Source organism: Pteronotus mesoamericanus, unplaced genomic scaffold (assembly GCF_021234165.1).
Source record: "Pteronotus mesoamericanus isolate MK-2021 breed Mesoamerican mustached bat unplaced genomic scaffold, CSHL_Meso_final contig_179, whole genome shotgun sequence".
In the NCBI taxonomy this organism is placed as follows: Eukaryota; Metazoa; Chordata; class Mammalia; order Chiroptera; family Mormoopidae; genus Pteronotus; species Pteronotus mesoamericanus.
In genome coordinates this window covers 4,313,099-4,323,401 of record NW_026555075.1, presented here as the reverse complement: position 1 = coordinate 4,323,401, position 10,303 = coordinate 4,313,099, and the positions used below count along the sequence as shown (strand labels likewise).

The window sequence follows — 10,303 nt, the reverse complement described above, 5'->3', positions numbered from 1 at the left end:
ATCTGTTCTTAGTTGATAGCCTACTTTTTAAGTGCCCACTGGGTCCTAAACACAGCAACCATTCCCCGTGACTGCGGAACTAAAGCACTGAGATAGAGGACTGAACTCAGAGCGGGGGAAAAAACAAAACAAGAAAACTCAAGACTGACAGCGCCTGTTCAATGCATACAGAAGGAAGACTAAGCAGGGCAAAGCGGACGCAGTGCCCGGCGGAAGAGGGTAGGGGGCGGGGCGGTGACGAGACCCGATTGGAACGCTGAGGGGGCGGGGCCCGCGCTGACAGCCAGGGAGGAGGGCGGGAGGCTGCGCGGGCGTCTCCGACCCCTACTCGCCCCTTCGCGCCCCTTCGCTTCCCTTCCCCGGAGCCCAGTCAGCCGGCGGTGGGCGTGCCGACGCCACGTGACGTCACAAGGGGCGGGGCACTTGGAGGGTTCAGCCAGCGCGCGGGCGCGTTCGGCAGTCGCTGTTTGGGACGCTGGGTGCACTGAGGCTTTCTCTGTGCTCCCTGTTCGCTGTGACAGGCGGTCCCTTCCCAGATCCCAGGACAGATTGGGCGCGCGCCCGTGTGTCTGTGAGCGGGACTCCGGGCAGAAGCGTCCCCTCGCTGTCTTTTTTCCTGCCTTTTATCCCAAGAAGGGGGCAGTTCGCACGCTTGCCTTCCTGTCGCTCCGTTGGGAGCGGGGTTGATGTGCGGAGTGGTTCGTCTTTTTTTCTTTTAAACTTGTGAACGCTTTATTTTTTTATTTTTTATTTTTAATTTTTTTTTAAGGCTCAGTGCCATCTGGGCTGGTTTCCTTGGTCCCTGATTAATTGCTTTCTGCCCCTTCTCTTGCCACCCCTGCCCAAGGTCGCCCCTCTGCCCTCGCCCCTGGCCCGGGAGGGTGGGAAGCTTTGTCCCGCTCCCTTTTCACCCGCCTCTCTGCAGCCGTAGCCGCACCTGCCTCAATATGAATGGGGTCAACGACCCACCTCTTTTTATAAAAGATATTAAGCCCGGACTGAAAAACTTAAATGTCGTCTTTATTGTCCTGGAGATAGGTAAGTGGGGCCCGCAGCCCATCGTACCGCGCCTCCTGCCGCCCCCGTGCCTCGCGGGGCAGGAGGGAAGGGCGCTGCCGCCGCGAGCTGAGAGCTCCCCCTCCCCCTCCTTTCCTTTCCCCTCCCCCGTCCACGTGGTACTGGTGCCCCCCCACACCCCACCCAGGGCTTGTATTTTGCGGCGAGAACCCGGGCCTCGACTTCTTCCCACCTTTCAGATGCGCTTAGATCCCAGAGCAGGAGTTACAGAGCCCTTCTGGAAGTCCCCATTATCTAATACACCCCTTATCCCTTTTTTATTTTTAAATCTTCACAGGACGCGTGACCAAAACCAAAGACGGCCATGAAGTGAGATCATGCAAAGTGGCAGATAAAACGGGCAGCATCACTATTTCTGTGTGGGATGAAATCGGAGGTCTTATACAACCAGGGGATATCATTCGGTTAACCAGAGGGTAGGTTTGCGTAAAAGTGGGGGATGGGGGAGAGTGCTTTCTAAGTTGCAGTCTGTGGAATCAGAATTGGCTGACGCCCAGGACCTTGGCAAGTTCTAAAGTTCCACGTCTATTCTGTGGGCCACTCCCGAGGAGTTCTGAGCCTCTTTGATATTAATTTCGGATGGTTGACAAAGTTAGGATGTAACAGCCTTGCTTTTAAAAAGCAATCACTTTCAAAGCTCTGGCCTGGTAATGCAGTAGGTTAGAGCGTGGACGGGATACGCCAAGTTTGAGGGTTGGATTCCCGGTCAGGGGAGGGAACAAATCGGTGTTCCCTCCCTCTCCCCGTCCCTCCCTTGCCCCTTCTCCCCTCCTCCTTTCCCCTTCTCCTTCCTCCATCTCCCTCCCTCCCTCTCCCCTTTCTTTCTCTTTCTCTCTCTCAAATCATTAAAGCTTTTTTTTTTTGTTTTTTAAAGTAGTCAGTTTTAGCCAGGAATCAACCCCCGCCCCTCCCTTAGTTTACAGGTTAGATTTTTAAATACTGTTCCGAGATCATGGAGTCTAAAGTAGATTGATAATATTAACATAGTCAATATTTTATCTTTTTCATAAATTATTTAATTTAATATAGTCAGTTTTTTCCCTCCGTTTTAATGACTTTGAAATCCTGCCAGTATTTTACTTGTGCATATTTTATTTAGAGGGGAAGTTTACAATATCTGGAAGGCACGTTCTCAAAAATGATTTCTTGTGCCTACTGCTGTAAGATCAATGTAGTGTAAAAACCAGAATGATACGCAGAAAATGTTTGGCAAAAAGACATCTATATCTTCATACAAAAAAGTCTCTTGGAAGATTGGCTTTTAAATATTAGCACAGTCTTTGTTGTTGTTTGGTAATTAGACTGCCTTTAAAAATTTACCAAATCTTTATCTTAGTAAGATAGAAAGCCAGAAAAGTGTCTCCAAAGTAGATTTTGGAGGCTTTGTGGTTAATAGAATTATATTAATTTATTGGTCATAACTTAAGGAAAAATGAGTGGAAATTGATGTTGGCATAGTAAATAGAAACTCAGAGAAGTGTTGGATAACTCAATGTAGGAACCCTTTGATAGTATCTTACAGGCCTTACATCCTCAGGAAGTGAGGCAGAGTATCATCAAAGAAGGAAGTGGGAGTCAGGACTTAGACATTTATTCTCATACACTGACTCATGAATGACACTAATTGTGTCTTCTAGACTTACACATCTTCAATTTATACAAAAGAGAGTTCCTACCTGGGTGGGTGTAGTGAGGATTAGCCTAATTAAAGTTGTTTTGGCTGCCAATCAGGTGATTTAAAATATTTTATATTACTGTAAACAGCATCTCCTTTCAAATACTTCATACTTTGTAGCCAGAAAAAATACATAGAAGTGTCCATCCAAAAATTTGTAGAAAACTAAACTCAGAAGCTGTGTAGTATCTATAGGATTTTAGGGACTGTAGTTACCTAGGAGTACAATTTAAAGGAAAATTCAAAACTAAAGAAACGCTATTTCCTAACTTCAGTGTGACCTTGAAGTTACTGCACTTCATCAACTTTCTCTTCTGTAAAATGGAAATTCTTGTACCATACTTACTAAAATAATACATCCAGCAGAGTCTGGCCCTATTGTAAGACCCTTAAGTTCTAGTTGAATCTAAGAAAAGTGGCTTTTGAAAAAAGCTATGCATCTAAATAATGGTAATTTGAATATTGATACATTTATCAGAAAACCCTGTAAATATTAATCTCATTCCTGAAACAAGTGAAAGTTCAATGTTTTAATTGTAACTTTAAATTTTTTTCTCAAAATATGCATTAGTCTTTACTTACTGCGGTGAAATATCAGTGCACTGTCTCCTAAGTCACTTTATATAACATAAAATTGATGGAGTGAATTTTTAATAAATAATCCCTACTAAATAAAGAGAACTATATAATGTGGAACTAGCAGATTTTTATTACCTATATTAAAAGATGAACTATCACTAGACTTAAACAATATTTAGTTATAATTTAGTCTAAGATATAGAGTTACCATTAGTAATTGTACAAAGAACTACTGAAAACCAAACCTTGGACTAATTTTTATAATATTTACATTTTTTAGATTTATGTGTAGGATTATTTTATCTAATGATGCTGTCTGCACTCAAAATTGTTAAGAGTAAATCATTGTTCAGCCAAGTTCATGTTAAAAACTGCAAATTTGAAAAGGCAGATGGGTGAAAGATTTGTGATGTTAGTTTTTTTAGCTCCTTGATAAAGTTTTACCAAATTTTCTGTAGCTTGGGAACCTTTTGTGTTTTATGGAAGCAAAGGAAAAACAATTACATCAATATCTGACTAGACCAAGTAAATGAATATAAAAGTAAACACTAGGGTGTTGACTTTATCCTGCGATTGAAAAGTAATTTCTTCTTAAATCTCTGCAGCTGTAAGTTCTGCCTTTGTTAACCGACTAAAGATGTGACCTTTAGAGTATAACAATGCTTGCTTTGCAAAAAAGACCTGTTTTCTAGAGTTAGTTACAGTTTAGGTGACTATGTCAAAATTTGGCAGTAGGGTTTTCTTTGTATTATTCCTTAGTAAGTAACAAGTTATTCAAAGTTAGATTAAGTATTTGATTTGCTATGGTTGAGACAGGGTTTGATCCCCATCTGCAGCCAATACAAAAAATATAGTATAAAGATTTACTTGATTTAGGTAGAAGAAACTACATATATTCCTGCAAAACTGATGTTTCTTTTCTTTCTAGATATGCATCCATGTGGAAAGGATGTCTGACACTTTACACTGGGAGGGGTGGAGAACTTCAAAAAATTGGGGAGTAAGTGTTAAATGCATTTTGTATAATTAAATAAATTACAAATAGTGTTTACTAAAATAACTGGTAGGTATAAATTATACACCTTTTTCTTGATTTGTTTTTGACTGCTAAACTGAATGCCTTCAGCAATTTAACTGTAAAAATAACTTCCCCTGTATGTGTTAGCTGAACAGCTATCAATACTGTTTTCTGTGGCTGAGAATGTTAGTATTTCCTGGCAAACATTAATCTGCGCTTGAGGCAAGCCCCAGTGGGACCATTTCTGTAGGTTTTGGTAATGTGCATTTTTCAGGTGTCATTTGATATAGGTTCTGTCTTCTAGTGAATTTCCAGATAAGAAACTAAGTATGGGTGTTGGCCATGAGTTTAAATTGTCTTTTTCTGTTTATGGGTGAATATGTACTCATGGTAGAAGGACTGGTAGCAATGACAAATGAAGTCCTGTATTTATCCACAGTCTAGGTACCGTACAGGCTTTGCAAGCTTCCATGTGCTACTTACTGCCTTGGTAATCTCCACCCTGACTTGGAGGAACCATCCTCTCTAGGGGTGTAAAGGTAATTCAGCATACATGCTAGCCTAGACACTGGGGATGTACTTGTAAAGTTTGATGTGGGCACTAAGTCAAATCACTAGTCTATTCCACTTGGTTAATGCTCAGACACCTACTTCATGGCCATTAATATAGAGGATATTTAAAGAGGGAAGCCACAGTGATACCCAATCAATCAGTCAGTTAATCAATCAATAAAGGAAAACTCTTTTTCCTTACTGCAGGGATAAGATACTTTGGAAAAATAAACAATCTTGCTAGCTTTTAAAGATCGCAAGCTGGTAACACTGCCTTTGCTAGGAGGAAAGTTAGGATTCACTTATGTTTTATTTGTATTTAGAGTAGCATTAGAGCAATGCGTTATGAAAGAGCTTAGTATCATTATTACTGAAAGATTAAGATCTCTTTCTCACCTCCATGTATTGAGAAGTATTTGTAATAATGGAATCGGTTAAGTGAAGAACCCCTGAAGGTCGCTCAGTTCTTAGTGACTTGACTATTATCGGGGTCAGTCAAGCACTTACCAAAACTAGTTCTAATTTCTTTTTGTGGGATGAGGATCTTGTGTATAATGTTACTGTATGCCATAGTCAACTTAAAAAAATCATGGGGATAAACTGTCATTTTGAAAGCCACTTGTCTTTATTCATGCCTGCAGAACCCACTCTTAACCTTTAATGATTATCTTTGCAGATTCACAGTGAATGGTCAAAAGAGGGACTGGATGAGAGTGTGTGAATGGATCAGTGCTAATCCATCACCACTGCTGGAAAAACCACTCTGGAACCCTAAACATGGTTCAGTGGCATCAGCCTATGGGGAAAAACAGGACAAATGTGTTTCTGTGTCCTTGATCTTTGACTTATGTATTTTTGCAGTACGGAAGAAGAATTAAAATACAAAATAGAATGTTTCATACATTATAGGCAATAAAATATTTGATGCTTTAATGGAACATGAGCATTTAGGAAGTTTCTGTTATAAATGGAGTTAGTTGGCGTGTTGCGTTTTAGTTAATTCATTAGACATCTAAATTCGTCATTCCTGTAAGTTATGCTTGTTGTATAAAGGAGGGTTGAATACTGTTTTTCAGAAGTCATTTAACTTGTCTTTTATTTTCTTTCAGATTTTGTATGGTTTATTCAGAAGTGCCAAATTTCAGTGAACCCAATCCAGATTATCGAGGACAACAAAACAAAGGGGTAATTAATCCAAATGTATAGTCTGTTTTTACGATTAGGCTAATTTTGACCATGTACTGTAATTCCTTGGTGAGGTTAACAACCCTGTCATCCCCACAGTGTAATGAAAACAATTTAAAAATGAATTTCTTTTTTTAAACTATCTGTTGCCTTCTGAGTTAAGAACCGATTTCTAGAGAGACCATTAGGACCCTCTACGACCTGGGTCCACCCACCCTTTTTTTTTTTTTTTAATTTTATTTATTTATTTTTAGAGGGGGGGGAAGGGAGGGAGAAAGAGGAGAGAAACATCAATGTGCATTTGCCTCTCGTGTGCCCCCTACTGGGGACCTGGCCTGCAACCCAGGCATGTGCCCTGATTGGAAATCGAACTGGTGACCTTTCCTTTTGCAGGCTGGCACTCAGTCCACTGAACCATACCAGCCAGGACAGTACTCTTTTTTTTTAATGTCATTTTTATTGTGTATGTTTTGTGAGCCTGAATATGTACCTGTAGTGTCCTATATTAAGTATATGTGCCATTTAGCACTTTGGGGAGTGGGGAGTAACTAAAACCAGGAAATAAAATAAGGTGAAAGATTTGGGAAAGATTCACTGAGTGGACTTTGATAAAACTTTAAAATATTTAAGAAAACTTTAAAATTAAAAAGGGAATGGATTCAACATCTTATAATAACGTTAATAATATAAATGTATTTTTTTTAAAAATACTCATTTTGTTAAATTTAACAAATTTTTTTTAGGCACATAGTGAACAGAAGAATAATTCCATGAATAATAATATGGGTACAGGTACTTTTGGACCAGTGGGTAAGACCTTTTTTGGTGGGGGCGGGGGGGGGCATAATTATAATCAGAGAATATATTTTATGAAAGCTTTATAGGGAAATACTGTCTTTAGGCATAAATTAGTTCTAAAAGGGAACTACTGGTAAACAGGGAATTCCCAAATTGCTGATTTTCTAGAAAGCAGATACCCTTTTTAACTAATTTATTGAACATATTCTGTATTTAAACATTGGGGCCAGCTACTAGAAATACAGTAGTGAACTGTAATAATATAGAAACCTAGGTTTTGGTGATGTGTCATGTTATTTTTCTATTGCTTTTTATAAAATTTTTGTAATCAAGTGATTATAATAGATGCAGAATTACTGGTTATTGTTATGTACTGAAAGCCTCTTATCTTCAGACTAATAACTCACTTTAATATTTCACATTCTGATAGCTGCCTCTTGAAGATTAGCCTTTACTCTTCAAATAACCTCAAATATCATATTAATGGTTCTTGCAGCCATGTTAAAGGTTTTTTGAAGTCTAATTCTTAAATTACTGAGGAAAAGTCTTTGGTGATTGGAGTTCATTTAAGGTGGCTATTATTTATTTGAACTGATAGCTACATGTTTTGGTACAGTGGTGATCATCACATTGTGGGTAACTTTGCTGTTTTTTCCTTTAAAAATTTAGAATTACATTGTCTCTTTTGAGATGTTAGTAAGTGTATTTGAACCAAATGCACTCATATATACCATTTGCCCTTTCTCTTTTTCCCTTATAATGTAGGCAGTGTGTTATCTATAGTTTTTTTCTTCTCAGCCAATTTCTCATTCTGTTGCCCAAGTTGCCTTTGTTCTTCTCCCTGTTAATACGGCATCACATTAATGTATTTACAGTAGTCATGTTTGAAAGAACCTAGAACCCACTTAGAGTTTTTTCCAGTAGTGTAAAAATAAAGGCCTTTTTTCCCCCTAATAATCCTTTTTAAGTATTAATAGCATGTGTTAGAACTTCAAATAGGTGTACGTCTATAGGTGAGTGATGAATTTTTATATTCTGAAAATGGTGATGAATTTTTATATTCTCTTTTAGGAAATGGGGTTCAGCCTGGCCCAGAATCAAGGGGATGTCAGTTTTCATATGCTGGTAGAAGCAATGGCCGGGGACCTATAAATGCACAGCTTCCAGGAACAGCTAATAATCAAACAGTCATTACCACAATAAGTAATGGCAGGGACCCTCGGAGAGCCTTTAAAAGATGACCTATGCCAAATACTCACATGTAGTTTTTAAACTACATGCCCTACTTGAACACTTACTGCACTTTTATTTATTGTTAACTGTGAAAACTGTGTTATCAGTTTCTTTTTATGTTTTTGGTTTGTTAACAAAAGTGGTTTGTTTTTATAGCAAGACTGTTAAGCTGCTCAAGTCTCCTATTGAAGAATGGGAACATGCTGAAAAGTAGGGGCATTTATTTCTAGAGCAAAAGTGTCTTTGGATATCCTCTAAAAAACCTGCACCCATTTCATGGGTGAGTTACTTAAGACATCAGCATTATGGCCTCTATGAGTCTATCTTCTGCATACATTTTGTAATATTTAAAATAAGGTTTAGTGGGAGATATTCTCTGTCTGAAAGTCAGATATTGCCAACTAAAGCGATAACTACCAAAAAACAACACCAACAACAACAAAAACTTAATCAATATTAACAGTAATTTGTAAGTGTTTGCAACTCCAGGAATGATTAGCTTCTTCATTGGGTGACTGCCATTAAGATTTTCCAAGTACTGTATCATCCTATACTCTTGTTTTATTACCAAAAAAAATTCTTTATCAGAATTATAGATTAGAATGTGATCTGTAGTATAACAAGTGATTTTGTAGAAGAAAGCTACGTTTATTCTATTTTAGGGCGGTCCTATTACTATTTGTTACCAACTTTATGCATTACACTGAAGTAAATTTAAAACTGAGGCTTTGAATATTTATTTTTTGAAACTACCATGTTAGATATTAAAGTATAATTTGAGGGAGTTACAAGGTCATAATAAACAGTGATCTAATTATTGTTGAAAATTATGGGAGGTAAACATGGTGAAGGCAACTCAAATTGAATTCATGGAGAAATATGCAGTCTTAAGTTACAGGATCCTAGGTACTTCTGAAAACTCAGCCTGGAGTAAGAATCCTAGGTACTTTATTTGAAGGGTGTATTATGTTTGTGAGTGAGTGTGTGTGTGTGTGTGTGTGGTGTATTGTTAAAGTTTCTGAACAAAATTTACAAAGCCTTATCAGCAAAAGTTAAGAAATGGCTCTCTCAGAAGTGAATACAGCTTTATGCAGAAATGTAAAAGCAGAGTTTATTTATGTGTTGTAAATGGTACCCAGTTCCACTTTTTTATTGTAGGGTGGATAACTGGTGAAATTTTCCTTTGTTAGAATTCAACTCTTTTTTTATTATCTCTTGAATAAAAACGTGCGTTAATGTTAATAAACCTACCTTATTTTTGCTCTTTCAGTGATTTACAATGGAGAGCCAGTACATTTTACTGTAGTTGTAACGATGACATCAACCTGGATACCTAGCTCTGCATTTGTGGCTTTGTCTTTTTTCCCCACCTCAAATCACAAAATAATTTAAGTAGACTTTGTTTCCTGAAAATTCCGTAGTGTTTGAATATAAAATTTGTGCCAGATTATTTATTTGCTCTAATTCAGTGTATCTAACAAATATTTTAGTACATGTTATGTATTAGGCACTGTGCAGAGAGTTAAAGAGTAGATGAAATAATATCAAGGAGCTTATTTATGGTTTAAAGTAGTTTGGTAACTGGGATTTATATACATGATGGGGCAAAAGTAGGTTTAGAGTGGTGAGTACATGAAAGTTTATTCTTGTATTATTTTTATATTTTTCATGTGAATAACTATAAACCTCTTTTTGTTCCACCCTGTATTATAGAAGTTCTTCCTTTATATACTGATGATGATAGTTAATTTGGATTTATGACGAATATTTTCTTAAGATGCTCAAAAAATTACAGATATTTGGAGTAAATAAAATTATTACAAAGTAGTATATAATTTTTTTCTTTTAAATCAAGCAGTGGTAGGAGCAATACACTAAGTTATTTGTGGAAGAATATAGTGTTAAAGTGATTCAAAAGAAAATTTTGAGTTTTGAAAAATTAAAATAACAGTATGGGCCACGGAGCTTCCAGTTTTGGCCTCCTTATCTCCTCACTTGTGATGATGGACAAGTTGTTATATTTGAAGCCTCTGTAAGCCTTAGGTTCCACAACTATAAAAACAAGTGATATTACCTTTTTGTAAAATTAAGGTTTTCCATGTAAGTGATTAGAATGGTTTCTGGCATATAATAAGCAGTCAAATATTTGTAGTCTAATCGTACCTTAAGAACAGAATAAACAGGGT

General features: G+C 37.6%; 1 protein-coding gene across 1 annotated transcript; it reads left to right on the top strand.

Annotated features, from left to right (window-relative positions):
- Positions 1-464: 464 nt before the first annotated feature.
- On the top strand, positions 465-9,835 carry NABP1 (nucleic acid binding protein 1). Its single transcript, XM_054566710.1, has 6 exons — positions 465-1,038; positions 1,355-1,493; positions 4,260-4,331; positions 6,011-6,086; positions 6,830-6,896; positions 7,956-9,835. The coding sequence occupies exons 1-6, from the start codon at positions 948-950 to the stop codon at positions 8,123-8,125; spliced, it is 615 nt and encodes a 204-aa protein (XP_054422685.1). The 5' UTR covers positions 465-947; the 3' UTR covers positions 8,126-9,835.
- The last annotated feature ends 468 nt before the right edge of the window (positions 9,836-10,303 follow it).

Bases quoted from the DNA above. Each gene is read 5' to 3' on its own strand.
- NABP1 (XM_054566710.1), top strand. From the start codon at position 948: ATGAATGGGGTCAACGACCCACCTCTTTTTATAAAAGATATTAAGCCC. The intron at 1,494-4,259 runs GTAGGTTTGCGT...TTTTCTTTCTAG, and splicing joins ATCATTCGGTTAACCAGAGG to ATATGCATCCATGTGGAAAG. The intron at 6,897-7,955 runs GTAAGACCTTTT...ATTCTCTTTTAG, and splicing joins AGGTACTTTTGGACCAGTGG to GAAATGGGGTTCAGCCTGGC.